This window comes from Trachemys scripta, chromosome 24, assembly GCF_013100865.1.
Source record: "Trachemys scripta elegans isolate TJP31775 chromosome 24, CAS_Tse_1.0, whole genome shotgun sequence".
NCBI lineage: Eukaryota > Metazoa > Chordata > Testudines > Emydidae > Trachemys > Trachemys scripta.
In genome coordinates, this window is record NC_048321.1 from 14,483,928 (window position 1) to 14,506,327 (window position 22,400).

General features: G+C 62.8%; 2 protein-coding genes across 2 annotated transcripts; both read left to right on the plus strand.

Annotated features, from left to right (window-relative positions):
- Positions 1–3,709: 3,709 nt before the first annotated feature.
- On the plus strand, positions 3,710–8,807 carry LOC117869904 (heat shock cognate 71 kDa protein-like). The gene is made up of 4 exons (XM_034757007.1): positions 3,710–3,867; positions 7,313–7,522; positions 7,976–8,181; positions 8,751–8,807. The coding sequence occupies exons 2-4, from the start codon at positions 7,318–7,320 to the stop codon at positions 8,805–8,807; spliced, it is 468 nt and encodes a 155-aa protein (XP_034612898.1). The 5' UTR covers positions 3,710–3,867; positions 7,313–7,317.
- Positions 8,808–11,491: 2,684 nt separating this feature from the next.
- Positions 11,492–19,454, plus strand: LOC117869594 (ly6/PLAUR domain-containing protein 3-like). The gene is made up of 6 exons (XM_034756564.1): positions 11,492–11,611; positions 13,392–13,534; positions 15,133–15,264; positions 15,481–15,651; positions 15,735–15,878; positions 17,241–19,454. The coding sequence occupies exons 2-6, from the start codon at positions 13,468–13,470 to the stop codon at positions 17,741–17,743; spliced, it is 1,017 nt and encodes a 338-aa protein (XP_034612455.1). The 5' UTR covers positions 11,492–11,611; positions 13,392–13,467; the 3' UTR covers positions 17,744–19,454.
- The last annotated feature ends 2,946 nt before the right edge of the window (positions 19,455–22,400 follow it).

The following is a 22,400-nucleotide window of genomic DNA, read 5'->3' on the forward strand; positions in this document are numbered from 1 at the left end:
TCCCTGGGTGGGGAGGGGGGGATCCCTGGCTGGGGAGGGGGGGGTCTCTGTAGGGGTCCCTGGCTGGGGAGGGGGGGTCTCTGGAGGGGTCTCTGGCTGGGGAGTGGTGGGTCCCTGGCTGGGGAGGGGCTAACATAGTGCCCCCATGGAGCCGGGGAGCTCTAGACCAGCCTGACCTCCATCCCTGGGAAGCTACTCGAGCAAGGATCAAACATTCAGTCTGCGAGTTCCCGGGCCGAACCAGCCCGGTTCCCGGTGCCCGGCTTTGCCAGGGGAGCGGGGTTGGAGGAGGGGGGATGCAGGGGACGTAATGGACCTGGCGTGCAGCCGGGCTCCCGTCCCACGGGACTACGGTTAAGATTTTGTCCTGGGTATTTTCACTAAAGTCACGGACGGGTCGCGGGCAAGAAACAAAAATTCATGGAAGCTGTGACTTGACCCTAAAAATACCCGGCGGGGGCGACTAACAGCGGGAGCCCTACCGGGGCCTTGACCGCCGGCCACTGCTCCGGCCCCAGGGGCCAACCACTAGCCCCTGCTCCGGTCCTGCCGCAGCTCCTGGGTGGGGGCTGACAGCTGCTCCGGCCCAGCCGCTGCGAGGGACTGAAGCCGAAGACGTCCCGGTCTGTGAGACCCGGAATCTGTGCCCTCCGTGACAGGACGCTCTGATAGGTCAGCTGGAGAAATGTGCCAGCCAGGTTCCCATTAGACCCCACTCCCCTCCCGGAGGTAGGGAAAGAACCCAGGAGTCCGGGCTCCCAGCCCCCCCCCCCCCCCCCCCGCTCTAACCACTAAACCCCACAAGCAAGGAGTAACTGTGAATGGAAGGACGTGGGATTGGAGGGAGGCCTCAAATGGGGCTCCACAGGCTCTGTTCTGGGCCCCGTGTTGATTAACATCTGCGTCAGTCCCTGGCTAGGACTGATCAAGGCTGTAGCCGACACAAGGCTGGGGGGGGAGTTGCCAACACTTTGAGCCGGAGCGAGGGACCATCCGCCGAATAGCTGGACGTGCCGCCCCTCTCCGGAGTGGCCGCCCCAAGCACCTGCTTGCCAAGCTGGTGCCTGGAGCCGGCCCTGCCCACTGTATAGAAAGGATGGAGAGAAACTGGAAAGGACCCAGAGGCGAGCGACAAAGATGATCAAAGGGATGGAACGCAAGTCACATGAGCAGAGGCCGAAGGAACTGGGTACGGCTTGTTTGGAAAAGAGATTAAGGGGGGACATGATCGGGGTCTTCCGATACTCGCGAGGCTCCCATCAAGATGGAGACAAGTTGTTCTCTCTGGCCACAGAGGGCAGGAGAAGAGGCAACAGTTCAAACTGCAGCAGCGCAGATTCAGATTAAACCTCAGGACAAACTCCCCAGCTGTAAGAAGGGCCAATGGACCAGACGCCACTGGAGGGTTTCGAGAGGAGGCGGGACAGCATCTGTCAGTTCTCAAACTGGGGGTCGGGACCCCATTTTAACAGGGTCGCCGGGGCTGGCTTAGACTTGCTGGGGCCCAGGGCCAAAACCCGATCCTCACCGGCCAGGACTCAAGCCGAAACCCGGGGGCTTCAGCCCTGGGCTGAGGTTACAGGCCCCCTACGTGGGGCTCGGGCTTTGGCTTCGCCTCCCCCCAGGGCAGCGGGGCTCGGGCGGGCTCCGGCTTCGGTCCCCCCTCCTGGGGAAGGGGGTCGCGGTGCAGTGAAGGTTGAGAACCCCTGGTTTAGACCCAACCAATCCTGCCTCTTGGCAGGGGCTGGACTAGCTGAGGGGGTCTGTGGCTGTGATTCCATGGGGGGGAGGGAGGTTCCCTGGGGGGGGTCCGTAGCCGTTAGACGCAGCGTGTCTGTCCGAGGGGGAGCTAATGCCAGGACCCCAGAGCTCCCCCCCTCCACCGTCCCGCCCTGCTGGCTTGGGAGTCCACTGAGCGCCGGCTGCTGCAGCAGGTCCCTGCCGCCATCGGGGTCCCCAGGCCCAGACAGGAGGGTGGGTAAAGGGGGGCTGAGCACATGGGGGGGCTGCACAGGGCAGAGATAGGAGGGGGAAATTGGGCATAAGAAAGTTATTGGGAATTGGGGGTTACGGGGGGATCCAATGGGGTTTGGGGGATCTGGGGTTTACTGGGCAGATTAGGTCGGGTTTGGGGGATCTGCAGGTTATGGGGGATCTGGGGAGTAATTGGGAAGAACAGGTCAGTTTGGGGGATCTGGGGCATTGGGGGGATTATTGGGGGGATCCGGTGGGGTTTGGGGGCTCTGGGGGTTATGAGGGCTCTGTGGAGTAATTGGGGAGAGCAGGTCGGTTTGGGGGATCTGGGGCATTGGGGGGATCTGGAGGATTATTGGGGGATCCGATGGGGTTTGGGGGCTCTGGGGGTTATGGGGGATCTGGGGAGTAATTGGGGAGAGCAGGTCGGTTTGGGGGATCTGGGGGATTATTGGGGGGATCTGGTGGGGTTTGGGGGTTATGGGGGCTCTGGGGAGTAATTGGGAAGAGTAGGTCGGTTTGGGGGATCTGGGGCATTGGGGGGNATCCGGTGGGGTTTGGGGGTCCTGGTGGGTTATTGGGGGTTCAGCGGATTAGGCCACATCTCAGCCACAGGAGCAGAGATTTCTGCGCCCGCCGAGTCCCAGGGCAGTGCTGCTGTTCATAGGCCACGATCCCGCCAGGACCTTTGCGCTGACGGAGTCGATAATGGGCCTTAAAGGGAACACGGATCCAGGCTGGTAAACAGCTGATTGGGCCAGTTCCAACCCCTCCCCCCCCAGCTCTGCCGGTGCCCCTCACTCCCGACCCGCAGCCCCCTGCGAGCCCAGCCCTGGGCGGAGAGGCTGAACTCTGCTCTGGTTCTGCAGTGTCCTTTAGTGGGTTTTCTTGAGACTGGGAAACTCATTTCACTTGTGACCTCTAACAGGATTTGAACCCAGCACTGCATGGGACCTTTCCCCTCTAGAGGGCACCAGCCCCAATCCGGTCACAGGGCAGGGACTGGCTGGCTCAGGGGGGCAGGGAATGGGACACGGGGCCTTTCCCCTCTAGGGGGCGTTGGCCCCGATCCAGCACAAAGCTGCAGTCCCCATGGGGGAGTTCTTGGGAATACACCTGTGAAAGGTGTTGGGACGTTCTCAGCTTGTCCCAGAATCTGCCTCCTGGGGGGCTCAGAACCTCCTTCCAATTCCCGGCCTCGGTGGGCCCCTTTATCCCCACTTGTTCCGGTCCCAGCACTGTCCTCCGGCTGGACCAGCTCGTCCCAGGGGCTGGGGGGCAGGGGTGGGGGTAATAGAAAATCAGAACATCTGGTCGCCCTATTGAGGGTTGGGGGGGCACACTGGCTGTGGGGGAGGGAGCATTTGGCCGGGGGCCGGGGCTGTGCGGGGGCACATGGGCCTGGAGGCTGGGAGGGGATTGGCAGGGGAGGGGGCCAGGGGTCGCTGGGGTGCTCTGGGGGCCACACTGTCCAGGGGGGGTTAACCACCCCTGGAGCCATCTCCATGCCAAGGTAAGGGGGGGTCTCCCCGCCCCCCCCCCCGCCTTTTGTGTCACCTGCCCAGTCCCAAAATAACCCCCTGGCCGGGCTACCATTAGTCCCTCCCCCTGGGGAGGGGGGCCCGATGGGGGCGGGGCCGGCTCAGCCCAGGACCCTCCCAGCTCCCCAAAGCGTCCAGCCCGATGCCAATTCCGGCAGCTGCGCCCCCCCGGCCCGGTGACGGAGCGGCCCAGGCCGGCCCCGATTGGCCCAGGCAGGCGGCCAAGTCCAGAAGCTTCTGCAAAGGGGCGGCGGGGTGGGGGGCCGGACCCGTATATAGCGGGGGGGGGCGCCGGGCCGGAGCGTAGCCACAGCTGGGGCGCAGGGACCTACCCGGGGCGCACGGAGCCAAGGTAGCGGGGGAGGTTTCGGGGCCTGGGGGGCAGGTTCCTTGCGGGGGGGGGCCGGGCATGGTCACGCCAGGAGAGGTTTTTACCAGTGTTTATTCACGTGCTGGCGCTCGCCGCTGCTGTTTTCCCTCTGGCTGGAGCCGGGCTGACCGGGGGGCGGGTGCTAGGACTCCTGGGTTCTTACTTGGGGGAGGGTTTCTCTCCCCAGCTCTTCAGGGGAGTGGGGGGGTCTAGTGGATTGGGGGAGGGGGCTGGGAGTCAGGATTCGTGAGTTCTCTCCCTACCTAGGTTGCTAAGTGGCTGGGGGGGGGGGGAAATCCCCTTGTGCCTCAGTTTCCCCATCCCAGCAGAGCTAATAACTTGCCTTCCTGGGGCCGGTGAAGGTCTCCCCGCCGGGACCCGGGCCATATACGGCACAACAGCGTCACCCCCAGAAATAGTCTCTGGCGGGCAGCCCCTGGCCCAGCACCCAGGGCCCCGCTCTGGCTGCGGGTGGCAGGGGGTGTTTCCTCCCCCTTGGGGCCAGCCAACCCCCAGCTAGCCCCTGGCTCTCACCCCTCCCTGCCCCTCGGGACACGCTAGCCTCTGGAAACGTAATTCTTGGGGTGGTGCCCTGTAAATAGGGGTAACCCCCCATTTTGCAGCTAAAATAGCTTCCCACCCTTGCTGCCAGAGGTCTGGGCATAATTGGGGGGCTCTGGCGGTGGATTGCCCCCTGGCGGAGGGGTCTCTGGTTTGGGGGGGTATCCCCAGCTGCAGGGGCTCTGGATGGCGGGTCCCCCCACACTGCCCCCCTCATTTGCCATGAGCTCGGCAGCGGGGGATTAGGGGTTAACTGGAGGAATCCACCCAGCTCGGAAGTTTCAGAGGCTGCAGAAACGAGACCTGCGAATCCCGGGGGGGGGGGACCCTCCATTGGGGCCCCCGTATCTCCAGAGCCCCGGGTCCAAACCGCTTCAAACTTCCCCCCTCGATCCTGCCCCGCTCCCCGAACCGCCCTGCCGAGTTTGGGCCCGATCGGCCCCTCCCTGGGGATTTTAGCCGGGACGCACCACTGGCCTCCAGGGCGGGCTGGAGTGGCGCAGCATGAATCCAGGGGCTGTCAGTGCGGCTGGGGCGGGGCAGGGTTTGGGGCGCCGCTCGGGGGGCGCCTGTCACGGCCCCACTGGGGGGCTGGGAACAAACCGTGCCGGGGCGACGCCCTGCTGGCTGCGAAACTCGGAGCCACAAACATCCCCGCCCCCTTATCTGCGCGCCAGACATGGACAGCCCGGGCGGGGGGGGCTGTGAAATAGGGTCCCCCCCCCGCACTGCTCAACTTGCTGCATTGGCAGCAACCCCTTTCCGGAGCCCGCGATAGAACCCAGGAGTCCTGGCTCCTACCCTCCCTGCTCTAACCACTAGACCCCACTCCCTCCCTGAGCTGGGGTGCGAATTAGGACTCCTGGGTTCTATCCCTGGGTTGCAGGGGCCGGAGCAGGGAGGGCTGGGAGCCAGGACTCCTGGGTTCACACTATCTGTTCGGACACCCGGTTCTCGTGCTGGCTGTGACGTTGAGAGCTGCGTTCTATGCTGTCCGTTCCCGGCACTCCCCAGAGCCAGCGCCCGGAGACGGCGGGAGCGCCCTGCCCCGACCACAGGCCCCGCCACTGGCGACTAGTGGAGCCTTTCACCATGTCTCTCTGGCAAGGGCACAGCCGGGCGGGGCTCTGAGCCGAGGGACTCCAGCTCTTATCGCTCTGATGCCGGCACAGGACAGCTGATAACGGGGCGGGGGGGGGGGGGGGGAATAATTCAGGTCCTAACTCCAGTGGAGCATGAGCTGTGTGTGTGGCCCTGAAAACCCACCGGTCTCTTCTAGCGCCCTGCCAGGACCTGCATGTGGGGCCAGGTGCCCAGCTGGCGTAAGGAAAACCTGACTCCAGGAGAGCGAAGGCCCATGGACCCCAGCCGGGGTCAGGCTCTGTCCCGAGTGCTGGGCTAGGCCGCGCTTTATAGAACTGTACACAACTGAGTGATGGGGGAGTGAGGTCAACTGGCTAGAGCCAGGACTCCTGGGTTCTCTCCCCAGCTCCGGGAGGGGAGTGGGGGCTGGTGGTTAGAGCAAGGGGGGCTGGGAACCAGGACTCCTGGGTTCTGTCCCCAGCTCTGGGAGGGGAGTGGGGTGCAGTGGTTAGAGCAGGGGGGTCCCTTCACGGAGTAGGAATGAGCAGCTTCCCTCTCTGGGGTGCCAAAGGGGTGCTGGCAGTCTTGGCCAAGCTTTGGGGTGGGGGGGTGCATGGGCTGTACCCTGGGACCGGCAGGGTCCCCCAGGGAGATGGGGGTGTTACCCCAGGCCTGAGCTGTGAGGGCCCCCTCTCCTCTTGCGTAAACTCCCTGTCCCACTGCCAGCTGGCAGTGCTGCCCCATGGATCTGCCGGGGGGGGCACAGGACCTGCGATTGGCTGGGCAGCCGGGCAGGCCGCCCCCTTGGGCCAGGGGCCAGCGAGGACCGTGTTTCTAGAAAGACCGGTGGGGGCGCGGGGCCAGGAGAGGGTCTGCAGCCCCGACCCGGGCTGTTCCAGCAACTTCGCTCAGCTCCCTCCGGCGGAGAGGGACCGACGGACACACGGGGCTCCCCCCTCCAGCAGGGGGCAGCAGGGACCGGGGACAGATGGGGACACACACAGGAGATTAGCCTGTCACGCTAGATACAGAATTGGTGGGGGTTTATCGTTCTGACGGATAATATCGGTGTTTACAAAAATCTATTTGAACGTTCCCCATTGCAGGAAATTGCGGGGTGGGTCTCGGGTGACCAGACGTCCCGCTATTCGGGGCTTTGTCTCGGATCCTATTACCCGTCCCGATTTTTCACCCTTGCTCCTGGTCCCTCTGGGTGGGTCAGACGTTAACTCTTTAACGACTGCCACTGAGATGGCCGGCCTCCCGTGGGAATCCCTGTGATCCCAGGCGCGTCTCGGGCAGCGGTGCTCTCGCGGGGCCGATGGGTCCAGCAGCGAGAGAAACGCGCCCGGTGGGTTGGTGTGCGGGCCGGGGCACCGACCTCGGGTTTCAAAATCACATCCTTCCAAGCCTCTAGAAACTGCCACAGACACAGGGCCCATCTGGCCCGATATCTTCCTCCCCCTCGCCTCAGATGGGACCCTGGAATTCGAGCTTAACAGTGTATCCTACTGAACTAAATTCTGTTAACATTAGTATACCTATGGGAGGGGAGTGGGGGCTAGTGGTTAGAGCAGGGGGCTGGGAGCCAGGACTCCTGGGTCTCTCCCCGGCTCTGGGAGGGGAGTGGAGTCTGGAGGGTTAGATTGGTGGGGCTGGGAGCCAGGACTCCTGGGTTCTCTCCTCAGCTCTGGGAGGGGAGTGGGGGCTGGGGGTTAGATTGGTGGGGCTGGGAGCCAGGACTCCTGCATCCTATTTGACCCCCTCCCTTCCCCCTTTGCAGCCAAGATGTCGAAGGGCCAAGCTGTAGGCATTGACCTGGGCACCACCTACTCCTGCGTGGGGGTTTTCCAGCATGGCAAAGTGGAGATCATTGCCAACGACCAGGGCAACCGCACCACGCCCAGCTATGTGGCCTTCACAGACACCGAACGCCTCATCGGGGACGCCGCCAAGAACCAGGTGGCCATGAACCCCACCAACACCGTCTTCGGTGAGTGCCAGGACGCAGGGCATTTCCCCTCGAGGGGGCGCTGGCTCCGATCAGGCCCCAAGGCGGGCAAGGGGGACTGGCTGGCTCGGGTGATGGGGAAGGGGATCTGGAACTTTTCCCCTCTGGGCTGGTGGCCAAGGACAGTCTGATCCCTGTGTGAATCAAGTTGGTGGGTTCTCATCCAGGCAGGACAGGGGTCCCTTTGCAGAAACCCCTTGGCAGGGAGTGGGTGGGGGATGCTATCTTTAGGGAGGAGCAAGGAGCCCCTTGGGGGGACCACCGGGGGGCCCCAGATCCCTAGAGGGAGGGGGCAGAGGGGTAGCTTGACTCTGAGGGAGCTGTGTGGGGCTCTGATCTGGGGAGAGGGTGTGGAGGCTGGAGCCCCTCGGGATTCCCTGTCTCTGTCTCCCACTGACCCCCACCCCTCTATCCCTTCCCCCCCACCCCGCCCAGATGCCAAGCGCCTGATTGGCCGGCGCTACGACGACCCGGTGGTGCAGTCGGACATGAAGCACTGGCCCTTCCAGGTGATCAACGACGGGGGTCGGCCCAAGGTGCAGGTGGAATACAAGGGTGAGACCAAGACCTTCTACGCCGAGGAGATCTCCTCCATGGTGCTCACCAAGATGAAGGAGATTGCCGAGGCCTACCTGGGCAAGGTGAGGGCTGGAGGGTGGGGCCAAGAGGCCTGGGGGCAGGGCATGCCTGGGGTTGGGGCCAAGAGGCCTCGGGGTGGAGCATGTCTAGGGGTGGGGCCAAGAGGCCTCGGGGTGGAGCATGTCTTGGGGGTGGGGCCACGAGGCCTGGGGGCAGGGCATGCCTGGAGGGTGGGGTGGAGCCAAGAGGCCTTGGGGGTGGGGCATGCCTTGGGGGTGCGGCCAAGAGGCCTAGGGGCAGCGCCAGGTAAGACCTGGGGGCATGGGCCATGCTGGACCCTACTTTGGAAGCTGGGGCAGAGAGTGGGTCAGAGTTGGGGGGGGAAAGAGGGGCTGGGAACCAGGACTCCTGGGTTCTGTCCCCGGCTCTGGGGGGCGTCTAGTGGGTTAGAGCAGCTTCCTTCCCCCTCCTGCAGGGGGCAGCCTCCTAAGCGCCCAGTGCCCGTATGCTGAGACCTGCTAAACAGTTATCTCAATGCCTGGACTGGGCCCCACAGCCCGGGCTCCTGCGCCCCTGGGGACCCCACCACCCCGGCCTATCCCGAGGCCCCCACTCAATGAGCCTCTGGCAGGGTTTGAACCTGTGGCACCAGAGCGCCCACCGTGGGCTGGAGGAGGCGCTCCGATAGCCGGCAGCAGTAGTAGATCGTTACCCTCTGGGGCAGAAGGGATGAGAAGGGAGCTTCCCCCAGGTCCTGTCTCCCCCACACGCACCCTCCTTTTGGGGGGGGAGGCAGCCCNTTAGGGGGTGTGGGCTCTGGGGTGGGGCTGGGATGAAGAGTTTGGGGTGCAGACAGCCCAGAGGAGGACTCCACCCAGCCCTCTCCCCACCAGCACCAGCGAGCTCTGGGGGAGGGACCCCCCCTCTCGCCCCCACCACACTCACCCCCACCACGGTCACTGCACGTGCTCCTAGGGCCCCTCTCAGGTCCAGGAAGCCCCCTCGCCTCCCCTGTGGTGGGTGGGGGGGCGCTGCGTGCGCCTCCTCCCCTGCTGCTGCCCCTCACTGTAGCCTCACTGGGGGTGGGGGATGGATGGGGCTGCCCCTTGCCCAGTGTGGGGCAGGAGCGGTGCTTGCGGGCGGGGGAGGGGCCCTGTGCTGGTGGAGGGTCCGGGGGGGGGGAGGGCAGGGGAAGGACAGCCTGCCCTGGCACTGAGGGGGGAGCACTAGGACCCTGCAGCCGCAGTTGACGCCCGGAGCCAGCTGAGCGGAGGCAGTGGGGAGCTGCAGGGGGGAGACCCGGGGGCGGCCCCAAACATTGGGTGCAGCCAGCGCGGGGGCCAGGGGTCTGGCTCGAGGCTGAAGGACCCTCGGAGAGCTGCCAGGCTCCCCAGCCAAGCTCCCAGCCCGAGCCCCATGAGCCCAGAGGCGTGGGGCGCCCCACAGACGCCATGGGGCCCTCCAGCGCCCAGCCCGTGGGAGCATCGACCCTGTTGTAGCCCATCCCCGGAGCAAGGGGCAGCACCTGGCGTTTCCCTGCGCCCTTCTCCCTCTACCCACCCTCCCTGCTTGGGGGGCAGGGGCAGGGCCTGGGGGGAGCAGCCGGTACCTGGGCTGGGGCTCGGCAACCTTCCAAGGCCCAAGGCCTCCTCTGTGTTCAGCGCCCCGGCTCCAAACCTCCAGGCTCCCACAGGCCCTCGCCAGGCGGCCACTTCCCCAAGAATGCCGCATGACAGGACATTGCCCAAGATTGTGTTAGCGCAAACAACTTGGCAGCTGGCACAGCCCCAAGGCCTCCATCCCCTCCCCCCCGCCAGAAATCCCAATGCAGCCGTACGCAAACCAGGACAGAACCCAGGAGTCCTGGCTCCCAGCCCCCTGCTCTAACCCACCAGCCCCCACTCCCCTCCCAGAACGGGGCAGAGAACCCAGGAGACCTGTCTCCCAGCCCCCTGCTCTAACCCACCAGCCCCCACTCCCCTCCCAGAGCGGGGCAGAGAACCCAGGAGACCTGGCTCCCAGCCCCCCCTGCTCTAACCACCAGCCCCCACTCCCCTCCCAGAGCCGGGGAGAGAACCCAGGAGTCCTGGCTCCCAGCGCCCCCTGCTCTAACCACTAGACCCCACTCCCCTCCCAGAGCTGGGCAGAGAACCCAGGAGTCCTGGCTCCCAGCCCCTCCTGCTCTAACCCACCAGCCCCCACTCCCCTCCCAGAGCTGGGATAGAACTGGGGTACTGACTGGAGTACTGACCACCTTTCGCCCCTAGAGGGCGCTCATGCCACATGACATGGCCTGCACTGAATTTGCAAGGCCTCAGCAGCCACCAAGAGACCCTGACGTCCCCCTAAGTCTCCGCTGCCCTGGGACCCTCAGCGCCAGGTTGGCACGAGAGCCCAGCACCCTCCGGGCAGGGCCGGCTGAGGGGAAATGACCCTTCCTCAGCGCTGGGGGGCGCAGCCGTGTCAGCGAAGGTCGCAGGTATAGAGCTGCGAGCTCCCAGGTTTCTACGATTCACTAACCAAGAGCAAAGGGCACAACATTCGGCTCAATTCGAGTCAGCGATGAAAAGAACATGGGCTCCGAGCGCCGGATGAAGCGAACATCCACCGTCCCACGAACCTGAGCCACGCGGGGGGCAAACTGAGCTCAGTGTTGTGGCTGGAGTTGGAGCCGCGGCCCGGCTGGTAGAGATCGCCCGGAGTCGCCCATGCTCGGCTGTGTCCCTCACCTGGTCCTTGGCGCTGCCAAGGGAGAGCTCCGGGAAGGGGATGTGGAGGGGATCTGGTCGCCCCATCTCAAAAAAGATCTATTGGAATTGAAAAAGGTTCAGAAAAGGGCAACAAAAATGATGACGGGGATGGATCGGCTGCCGTATGAGGCGAGATTAATAAGCCTGGGACTTTTCAGCTTGGAAAAGAGACGACTAAGGGGGGATATGATCGAGGTCTATAAAATCCTGAGTGGTGTGGAGAAAGTAAACAAGGAAGTGTTATTTACTCCTTTGCATAACACAAGAACTAGGCGTCACCAAATGACATTAACAGGCAGCAGGTTTAAAACAAACAAAAGGAAGTATTTCTTCACACAACGCACAGTCAACCTGTGGAACTCCTTGCCAGAGGATGTTGTGACGGCCAAGATTATAACAGGGTTCAAACAAGAACTAGATAAGTTCATGGAAGATGGGTCCATCAATGGCTATTAGGGACCGTGTCCCTAGCCTCTGTTTGCTGGAGCTGGGAATGGGCGACAGGGGATGGATCGCTTGATGAGTCCCTGCTCTGTTCATTCCCTCTGGGGCACCTGGCATTGGCCACTGTCGGCTGACAAGATATCGGGCTAGACAGACCCTTGGTCTGACCCAGTGTGGCCGTTCGCATGTTCTTATGAGGAAGAGCTCACCCTCCGGGTAGGGCTGGTGGGCGAAGTGAGCCCAGGTGCCCCTTTCCTGCCCGGGCTCCCGGAGCAGCAGTTGCCACCAGTGCCCACCGGTAAGGCCAGCCCTGCCACCTGGTGCCAGCGGCTGGGGGAAGCCACCCACTGCCATCCCAATGGGGCACTTCCGGCCCCGGGGGAACCCGGCTCGGCACCCTGGTGGAAACCAGCCCTCTGCACGTAATGCAAAGCGCACTCAAGGGAGGTGGTAGAACAGAACCCAGGAGTCCTGGCCCCCAGCTACCCCCCCATCTAACCACCAGTCCCCGCTCCCCTCCCAGAGCCGGGGACAGAACCCAGGAGTCCTGGCTCCCAGCCCCCCCGCTCTAACCACTAGACCCCACTCCCCACCCCACCGAGTCAAGGAGAGAACCGGGGAGTCCTGGCTCCCAGCCCGCCCCCCAACTCGATCCCAGTCCCCCAGGGACAGATCCTTGGGGTGCTGCACATTCACAGTGCTGCCCTTGCAGCCAGATCGGGGCTGGCACCCCCTGGAGGGGAAGGGCCTCCTGTCCCATCCCCCGCCCCCTCCCTGTGAGTCTTTCCCTGGGTGTGTCCCTGTTTCCTAGGCCTGGGACAAGGGGGGGCCCTGTGCTCCCCACACCCCGGCCCCCAGGCCCCAGTGACTCAGGTGCTGCCTGGTGCCGGCTCTGGGGAAGGGAAGGATTTGCCCTGGGGCGGGTGAGACAAGGGAGGGGCAGCTGCGTGTCTGGACTTGGGGCCCAGCTGCACCCCAATTTCCTGGACGTCGGGCCTGCTCCTCCTCTCCCTCAGCTACCTCCTTGCTGGGCCTGAGCAGCCTCGGGGTCCGCCCAGGCTGGGATCGGGGTCCTGGGGGGGGGGGCTGCACTGCAGGGGGGGCAGAGCTACCCAACAACACACACAGCCCTCCCACCCCCACCCATCAAAACACAACGCTGCTTGGGAGAGAACCCAGGGGTCCCGGCTCCCAGCACCACTGCTCTAACCACCAGACCCCATTCCCCTCCCAGAGCGGGGCAGAGAACCCAGGAGTCCTGTCTCCCAGCCCTCTGCTCTAACCACTAGACCCCACTCCCATCCCAGGGCAGGGCAGAGAACCCAGGAGTCCTGTCTCCCAGCCCCCCGCTCTAACCACTAGACCCCACTCCCCTCCCAGGGCGGGGCAGAGAACCCAGGAGTCCTGGCTCCCAGCCCCTCACTCTAACCACTATACCTGGTGTCTAGGGGGCTGGTTGCCACACACATGAGCACCTATGTTGGCTGCGTGTTTCGTGTCTCCTCCAGGCCAGGGCCGAGGCTGGGCCCTCGATGCCAGCTCATGCCAGGGGCCAGGCGCTGAGTCAGTGTTGACCTCAGTGCCCTCAGGCAGCGATACGGGGCACGGGGGTGGGCTGGGGTAACTCAATGTGTCAGTGTGTCCTGCTGACCCCGTCCTGGCCCCAATGTGACGCTAGGGGGCTCACTGGGGGCTGCTGGGCCACAGGGAGCGGGGCAGGGGACTGGGCACGGGGCACCGTGCCATGGGGAGCTGGTTGGGGGCACACTCACCTCACTGTTGCTGGGGGCCTCTCCAGTCCCGATCCGCCCCGAGGCCTCCCCAGGCTCCTGCTCCCCCTGCGCTGAGCCCCCAGCGTCGAAGCTGCCCCGCCAAGGCGTTGTCAGCTCCCCCAACCGGCCGGGCCGGTTCCTGGGACAGCCACCGCCCTGGTACTGACGCGCCGGGGCTTGGTGCTGGGGCGGCAACGTGAATAAGCGCCGGCCTGGGGCCCCGCACCAAAGCCAGGGAGGGTGGGATGTGCAAGGGGGGGGCGGGGACATCCCGCCCCATCTGCCTCCCCTTATTTATCGTCTTAGCTTGGCGCTGGCAGCCGGAGTCGCGTGGAAGCTGCCGGGAGCCGAGAGAACCCGCTTGGTCCAGGCAGACGCAGCCATGGGAGCCCCCTGCCCCCCGAGAGCCGGTCCCCTCCTCCTGCTGGCGGCCGCACTGCTCCTCCAAGGTACGGGGCTGGGGAGCACACCTGGGGCCGGGACGGGGCATTGCTCCAGTGGGGACGAATCTGGGTCCCGGGGCAGATTGATGGGGTGTTTTTATCTCAGCTGCATCTGCCAGGGAAACCCGGCTCCTTCGAGAGAACGACTCAGTGATGGCATTATAATACTGCCCCAGGCCGGGGGGCTGGCTGGTGGGGAATGGGGCAGGGGGCCTTTCCCGTCTAGGGGGCGCCAGCTCCCATCCAGTCCCAGAGTAGTGGACTGGCTGGCTCAGGGGGGCAAGGAATGGGGCTAGGGCCTTTCCCCTCTAGGATCCCGCCCCTTCCCCAGGTCTGGGGGCTGGGTATTGACTCCATTCTCCATGCTGGAATGGGAGGGGGAAGCCGTTAGTGCCATGGGATTGGGGAGGGGGGCAGAGGTGCCGTGCATGCTGGGACAGGTCGCTCCACCTGGAATGGGTCTGGGGCACATTGCCAACTGGGAGAACTCCTCCCAGGAACGCCAGCCTCACCCCAGGGTGGGGTCACCCCCATCCTGGAGCTGACACAGCCACCCACCGGAGGAGGGGGCAAGGAGGGAGATCTGTCGCCCATGCAAGTGTTTGAGAAACAGAAGTGCATACACAAAAGCAAGTTCCCAGACAAATGGTGCGAAGAAGGAAACCCCCGTGCAAGTGTCTGTGGGAACGCCTGGAGAAAACGGTGCAAAGAGGAGGGGAAAGGCAGCAAATCTCGGCAAATGTACAGTGGAAATAACACAGCGAGGGCTGGGAGGTGGGCCACTCGCCGTGCAAATTTACAGAGCCAGGGATGGGGGGTCTAGAGAGGTGGGAAAGTGAGTGCACTTCTAGTGCGTTCAAACTGGTGCAAAAAAGGAGAGGAAACGTGCCACCGAATTTCTCTGAAGATGCGTGGGGCATTAAATGCGGACACACCCACTTGCATGTTTATGAAGCAGGAGTTTGGGGAACAATCCACAAGGAGGGGAAAGGGGACAATTGACGTAAAATTACACGGGGAAACATGTAACCTGGGAAAGGGTCCAAATTGACATGCCAAGTTATGTGGGAAAGGTGAAAATTGGCATGTAAGATGACATGAAAATTGACATGCAAAATTACATGGGACAACATAAAAATTAACAGGCAAAGTTGCAAGGGAAAGGTGAAAATTAACACATCAAGTGTCATGTTTCCAAGTAATTTGACATGCTAATTTTCACATTTCCTTGCAAATTTGCATATTCACTTTCACGTGGTCCCATGTCGATTGTCACGTCTCTGTGTCATTTGACATGCAACATTACAAGGGAAAGGTGAAAATTGTACAGACGGAATTACACAGGGAAACGTGCCAATTCACATGGAAAAGTGCAAAAGTGGTGAGGGAAGGGTGCAAATCTGCACGCAAAAGCAGGTGAGAATCCGTGCAAAGAGAAGGAGCCGTGCAAACAGCCGTGCAAAATTACCTGGGAAAACGCACAAACGTGACCCACCTTTGAGAGATTAGGGGTCCCCCCCCCGCCGGGGACAGGCCCAGACAGGTCCCCCCACGGGCGTGCCAGTCACGCCGGGTTTCACAGCGATTCCTTCCCCTCCATGCAGGAGCCATGGCCCTGGAGTGCCACAGCTGTGTGGAGCGCAGCGACGGCGGCTGCAGCCCGGAGAAGATGAAGACGATCTCGTGTCCAGCCAACGCCCAAGTGTGCATGGAAACCGTGGCGGCCGTGAAATGGAGTGAGTGAGCCCTCGGGGTGAGGGCTGGGAGCCTGGACTCCTGGGTTCTCTCCCTGGCTCTGGGAGTGGCATAGGACCTAGTGGGTTAGAGCGGGGGGGGCTGGGTTCCATCTCCAGGTCTGGCAGGGGAGTTAAAGCTGTGGGGTAGGGGGAAGCTGGGAGCCAGGACGCCTGGGTTCTCTCCCGACTCGCTCACCCCCCCGGCTGTCTCCCCAGGCCACGGGCAGTTCCTGGTGGGCGAGAAGGGCTGCGGCCTGGGCAGAACGGGCACCAACGACAAGGGCGTGGACCTGCACGGCATCTTAGCCTTCTCCCAGGTGCGCAACTGCAACACCAGCCGCTGCAACTCCCAGCTGGACATCCGGGCCATGGCACTACAGTCGATGAGTAAGTGCCCACCGGGGGGTGCGGGGAGGGGCCGGCCCCCCACCTCCTCCTCTCTCACTGCCCCCCCTTTGTCTGGTCGCCAGGTAACGAGAGCGCCCGCGTGCCCAACGGGCTGGAGTGCTACAGCTGCCAAGGCAACGAGGCCTGCTCCCCCGGCAACTCCACGGTGGTGAAATGCTATGACGGGTACCAGGGCTGTTTCCACGGCAACGTCACCATGAAAGTCGGTGAGGCCCGGGCGGGACACTCAGAGACAGCCCCCTCTGGGGCGAGGCGCGGCAGCTGTTTGGCCAGCGCGGGGAGCCAGGGAGGTTCGGGGAGCCGCCGGCAATCACCATGATGGCAAGCTAGCCGGGACACCGGGGTTCGCGCCCCGACGGGGGGGCCAAGGGCCTGGCGAATCTTTGCAAATCGTGCTCTGGCTTTGCATCCCCCCCACTCCCGGAAAGGCAGCCTCTGGTGCAGCACAGCACCCCCTAGTGGTGCATCGGGGCCAGCCCTGACTGTCAGGGGAGGGCCCACAGCACAGCGCCCCCTAGTGGTGCATGGGGGCCAGCCCTGACTGCCAGAGGAGGGCCCACAGCACAGCACCTCCTAGTGGTGCATGGGGGCCAGCCCTGACTGCCAGGGGAGGGCCCACAGCACAGCGCCCCCTAGTGGTGCATCGGGGCCAGCCCTGACTGTCAGGGGAGGGCCCACAGCACAGCGCCCCCTAGTGGTGCATCGGGGCCAGCCCTGACTGCCAGGGGAGGGCTCACAGCACAGGGCCCCCTAGTGGTGCATGGGGGCCAGCCCTGACTGCCAGGGGAGGGCCCACAGCACAGCGCCCCCTAGTGGTGCATCGGGGCCAGCCCTGACTGCCAGGGGAGGGCTCACAGCACAGGGCCCCCTAGTGGTGCATGGGGGCCAGCCCTGACTGTCAGGGGAGGGCCCACAGCACAGCGCCCCCTAGTGGTGCATCGGGGCCAGCCCTGACTGCCAGGGGAGGGCCCACAGCACAGCGCCCCCTAGAGGTGCATTGGGGCCAGTCCCGATGGCCAGGGGAGGGCGCCCCATTTCCCCCACACACACTCCTTACAGCACAGCCAGGGCCGGATTAACCCTTTGTGGACCTGGCACCACACATATTTGTGGGCCCCCCGCTCCATGGGGCAATGGAGCCTGGTGTGGAGATGTCGGTCCCCAGAGCGAGGGGCTGGCCAGAAGCAATGGGGCGGGGGGCGGCGGGTGGCCCCACTCTGCCCAGCCCAGCCCAGCCCAGGGCACTAGTCACAAACCGGCAGTTGTCAGACGCACACTGGCCCATCCATGGCGCCATTATAAACCCGGCACTGAGCACAGCGCCCCCAAGTGGTGCATCGGGGCCAGCATTGACAGCCAGGGGAGGGCCCCCTCCCTACAGCACAGCGCCCCCTTGTGGCACATTGGGGGTCAGCACCAACAGCCCGGGGAGGGCCCCTACCCAGTTCACACAGCACAGCGCCCCCTAGTGGTGCATCGGGGTCAGCACCGACGGCCGGGAGAGGGACCCCACCCCGCTCCCTGCAGCACGGCCCTCCCCTGACTGTCCCCCGTCCCGTCTCCCCCAGGCAACGTCTCACTGAGCCGCCCCATCAAGGGCTGCGTGCAGAACAAGGACTGCACCAAGGAGGCAAGGGGCAGCACGGCCGTCAACCTGGTGGGCTCCTGCTGCTCCGGCCACCTCTGCAACGGGGACCTGACCAACAAGACGTTCTTCGCCCCCAACATCCCCCGGCTGGAGGTCATGCCCGGCCAAGGGGCCAATGCCACGGGCGCCAATGCCACAGCCAATGCCACCGCCACCGCCACGGTCACCGCCACCGCCACGCTCGCCGCCGCCGCCACGGTCACTGCCGCTCCCACGCCCCTGCCTCCGGACCACGAGGACCATGACGACCACGAGGATCATGACGACCACGAGGACCTCATCCGGGACGACCGCCACATCACCACGGCGGGCGAGCGGCGGAACAACCCGGGCGTCAAGCTGCCGAGCGGCGGGAAGGGGGGCGCGGCGGGGTTGAGCGCCTCGGCCTGGCTCGTCTTGCTCGGGTCCGCCTTGCTCCTGTGAAGGGGGCACCAAGGAGGGGAAACGGCACGAGATGCCCCCCACCCATTCACCCCCCCATCGCCCCCATTCCCGCTCCGCTGGCCAGCCTCCCCCTGACTTCTTCAACTCCAGCCAGGCTTCGGCCCATGCACGGCAGCCATCTTCTTAGTTGAGCAGCAGCTCTTGATGTCAGGCCGGGTTGGCCCTGTTGGCATCACCAGGCGGGGCTAAGTCTCCAGGTTGCATCTCCATGCAGAGCCCCGTCCTCACGACACCTGGCCTTCTCTTCGGCCTCCCCACAGCAGCCATTTTGGTCTGGAAGCGGCGTGGCTTGATGTCCCTCTGGGGCATCGTTTGTGGTTGCCCCCTTCACGCAAAGTGTCCACGGAGCCCTTCTCATGGCACCACCACAAATCCAGGCTTCCCTTTGGCCTCCACAAGGCAGCTATCTTGGTTGCCCGTGGCCTAGTTTTGCCTACTTGCAGTGGCCAGCTTGTTTTTTAAGTGTGGGGGAAACAACACGGAGAGGGAAGAGCCATACTACCCCTGCCCTCCAGAACAAATTCCCACGTGTCGCCTTCCCATATCGCGGGCCATATTCTTATAGCAGCGCAGCAAATTCCGGCTTCTCTTCAGCCTGTGCACGGCGGCCATCTTGTTTCTACATGGCCTAGTTTGACCCCAGTCTGGGGAGGGCTGTGACGGCCGCCATTTTCTGTTCGCTTGAGTGGATCCTATCCCTTCTTCACCTCACCCAGGTGCATGCTTTGCCACGCCAATGCACCTTCGAGTGTTTGTGTTATCTGCCAACACTGGGCAGCCATCTTGTTTCTTTATGCCACATCAGTTGACATCTGTCTAGGGAAGGTGGCCACTGCTTGGTCTTCATTCCCCGGGGAAAAGTCCCAAGGCTGCTCCAAATCAAATACAGGACTACATGCAGCAGCCATCTTGCCATTATTCTTGGTCACCCATTTTGTCTCCAGCCAACAGGGTGGTGGGTCCTGTTGCCATGGCGCCAAAGGCAACTCAGGCTTCTAACAGCCTGCTAGGCCTCAGCATTGGGACCTACAGTCTATGCCCCCTCCACACACACACACACGCACACACGAGGCTGGTTGTGGAAGATGGCGCAACAAGATGGCCGCCGGCACACGGGTCGTGGACACGGTGGCCAGGGCACAGCAATGGGAAGGGAGGGGCAATGGGTGGCTCATCCTTATGGCTTGGTGGGCTTGGGCACTTCCCCCCACCCCCCCACCAACTTGCCCGCTGGGTATTTAACCCCAATAATGGGGTCCCAGCACAGCTTCCCATCCTTCCACCAGCCCCGGTGGCACAGCTCAGAGAAGGATGGGATGGTGCTAAGAGAGCGGAGGGGTCAATGAGTTCCTCACGGCCCCACTGGGGCGATAGGGACTATCCCGGATCAGCCCCACGGGCCCATCCAGCCCAATATCCCGCCTTCTCCCTGCCCCGCCCCAGACCCATCCACCCTGGTATCCCTGCTACCTGAAACCTCTGGCCCCATTACACCCCCTCACTGTGCAATATTCCCCTTCCTGACCTCTCAGCTCAGCACATGCCCTGGAGCCGCGAGTGAGGCGTCCCGGAATCGTTCTCCCAGCTGGCGCTTGCCCTTCCCAATGTAAATAGTTTCAGAGACTCAACTCTCGCCATGGGAAGGGGGCCGGGAATTCCCGGGGAAGGGTTTAAAGGCTCATTAATAAAAGGATTGTAGCTGTGTTTAAAGGGGTCTAGCTCTGTTTCTTTGGGGGTCCGATTTTTTGCCTGGGTCAGTGGCTGCCTTAACGTCCCCGTCCTGCTCTATTTAAGGAAAATGTTTCCTTTAGCGTCAGTGGGGCCAGATCCCCAGCTGGGTGGGGAACGGGACATGGGGACTTTCCTCTCTCGGAGGCATCTGGGCCCCCACCACGCTGGGCACTGCACAAACCCCCCTGGACCGGGCTTGGAGCCCCAGTCAGGCCAGGCTCGCACCCTGCCCTGAAGCACATACTACATAGGGAAGGATGATTGCACCCAACTTTACAGATGGGAAACTGAGGCATAGAGAGGACCTGACGCAAGGTTGCCCAGCGACTCAATGTCAGGATTAGGAATTGAACCCAGCTGTCTGGGGTCCCAACCCAGCCCCTTTACCACAAGTGCTTCAACACTTCCTAGGCTGGAATGGTCCCTTGGGATCATCCCCTAATAAAGCCCCAATGCAGCTCGAATCAGGGCCCAAATCCAGCCGAGAGGAAGGACTGGGGCAGCCTGGGACCCAGCACACCTGGGTTCCAACCCCCGCTATGCAGTCCCTCGGGCAGTTTCCCCACCACCAATTTGGGGATAACAGCCCCACGGGGGGCAGGGAGGGTGGCTAGGATCAATGTGTTAAAAACTGCGAGGTCCCCAGAGGCCACGGTGATGGGCAGACCAGGACTCTAGCCACTTCCCCGAAACATCAAGGAGGGCTGACGGCAAAGCCAGGCACAGGGGCAATCTCCCTCGCGTTTGGGCCCCTAGAGAGCGTCTCCATCACCCCACCTGGCCCCGGTTTGCCCCACCGGCGCACCGTGAGATGCAATTGGCAGCACCACACACGTCAGCCCCGCCGGCTCCGAGCGGGCAGGTCATACCCGGCGCCCTGGTGCCCCAGCAAACACCTCAGAAAGGAAGCCATAGCTATCAGCATGATCAGCTTCACCGGCTCTACAGCTCGGTATCTGTATCATCGTGAGCGACTGAGAAACCTCCCGCCTCGCAGAGTATCAGAGGCCGCTTCTCCGGAGCAGCCTTGAGGTTTCTGCTCTGATCGAGGCACGAGAGATAAGAACTGACAGACAGATTTCAGGCCCCCGCCTCCAGGGAACTTTCTGCACCTGAGTCTGTTCTAGGCCAGGGCAGGGGGCTTCATCCTGCTCCTAGAGCACTGGCTCCCCTCACACCCCAGCTCTGTCGGTGCCCCACAATCCTAACCCGCAGGCCCCTGCTAGCCGAGCCCTGGGCTCCCCCTCTACATTCAGATTTAAAGTCTATCGGGCCAGATCCCCAATTGATGTAAATTCAGTGCTGTTACAGCCGATTGATCCCAGCTGGGGGGCTGGCCCCACTGACTCCAGTGGAACTCCGGCCGATTGACATCTTCATTAATGATCTGGAGGATGGCGTGGACTGCACCCTCAGCAAGTTTGCAGATGACACTAAACTGGGAGGAGATACACTGGAGGGTAGGGATAGGGTCCAGAGCAGGGCCGGTGCTACCCTTTAGGCAAACTAGGTGGTTGCCTAGGGCACCAAGATTTCGGGGTGCCAAAAAGCGGTGCCCCCAACTTTTTGTTTACATCGTTCCTACGCCCCCTCCCCAAGCGCGTGGGGTCGCCGCACCACTTCTCCCGCCTCCCAGGCTTGCAGCGCCAATCAGCTGTTTGGTTGGGCACCTTAGGGCTGGCGGCGGGGGGCACAAGGTGGAAGTTTCGCCTAGAGTGTGAAACTTCCTTGCACCGGCCCTGGTCCAGAGGGACCTAGACAAATTAGAGGTTTGGGCCAAAAGAAACCTGATGAGGTTCAACAAGGACACGTGCAGAGTCCTGCACTTAGGACGGAAGAATCCCGTTCACTGTTACAGAGTAGGAACCGAGTGGCTAGGCAGCAGTTCTGCAGAAAAGGACCTAGGGGTTACAGTGGACGAGAAGTAGGATATGAGTCAGCAGTGTGTCATTGTTGCCAAGAAGGCTAATGGCATACTGGGCTGCATTAGTAGGAGCATTGCCAGCAGATCGAGGGACGTGATCATTCCCCTCTATTTGACATTGGTGAGGCCTCATCTGTAGCACTGTGTCCAGTTTTGGGCCCCACACTACAATAAGGCTGTGGAAAAATTGGAAAGAGTCCAGCAGAGGGCAACGAAAATGATTAAGGGGCTGGAGCACATGATTTATGAGGAGAGGCCAAGGGAACTGGGAGGAATCTCCATCCTTAGAGGTTTTAAGGCCTGGTTTGACAAAGCCCTGGCTGGGATGATTTTGTTGGTGTTGGTCCTGCTTTGAGCAGGGGGTTGGACTAGACACCTCCTCAGGTCTCTTCCAACCCTAAGCTTCTACGATTCTATGACCCCAGCTGGGATCTGGCCCCATTAACTCCAATGGAGCTAAGGCCGATTGACCCCAGCTGGGGTCTGGCCCCGATTCTGTTCCCCATCAGTGTTTGCCCTTGACGGGCCCCCAGCCCTCAATTTTGGGGTGGAGGTGTAAGCTCCTGGATACCCTCCAGTAGAGGTGGACTCCTGAAAAACAGGAAACACGGTGTTGAAATCAAAACCCCAGCTCGAGACGCATGAGAACACGGTCAGATAATTATCTTGCTGCACAAGAACAAAATGCGGCGGAGGCTGCTAAGACCTGGCCTCTCTGCAGCACCTGAAGGGTTAATGCCCTGCTAGCAGCTCAAAGGCCGATGCCCATCCCAGCAGCCTTAGGCCAGGAGAATCATTGTTACCACGGCTGGTGTAGGTGGCAGCCGCAGGTGGGATCCCTGTGTTGGCGCCGGAGAGGGGCTCAGGCCTGGCTTTGTGGATAAGAAAGGGCTGATGGGAAATTTAGCTAGACAAGCAATGTGATCTAGTGAGTAAGGACATAGGGCTGGGAGCCAGAACTCCTGGGTTCTCTCCCTGGCT

Excerpts from the sequence above, each read along its gene's own strand:
- LOC117869594 (XM_034756564.1), top strand. The coding sequence starts at position 13,468 with ATGGGAGCCCCCTGCCCCCCGAGAGCCGGTCCCCTCCTCCTGCTGGCG. Across the intron at positions 15,652-15,734 it reads CATGGCACTACAGTCGATGA|GTAACGAGAGCGCCCGCGTG; the intron begins GTAAGTGCCCAC and ends TCTGGTCGCCAG. Across the intron at positions 15,879-17,240 it reads CAACGTCACCATGAAAGTCG|GCAACGTCTCACTGAGCCGC; the intron begins GTGAGGCCCGGG and ends CGTCTCCCCCAG.
- LOC117869904 (XM_034757007.1), top strand. The coding sequence starts at position 7,318 with ATGTCGAAGGGCCAAGCTGTAGGCATTGACCTGGGCACCACCTACTCC. Across the intron at positions 7,523-7,975 it reads CCCCACCAACACCGTCTTCG|ATGCCAAGCGCCTGATTGGC; the intron begins GTGAGTGCCAGG and ends CACCCCGCCCAG. Across the intron at positions 8,182-8,750 it reads CCGAGGCCTACCTGGGCAAG|GGTTTGAACCTGTGGCACCA; the intron begins GTGAGGGCTGGA and ends AGCCTCTGGCAG.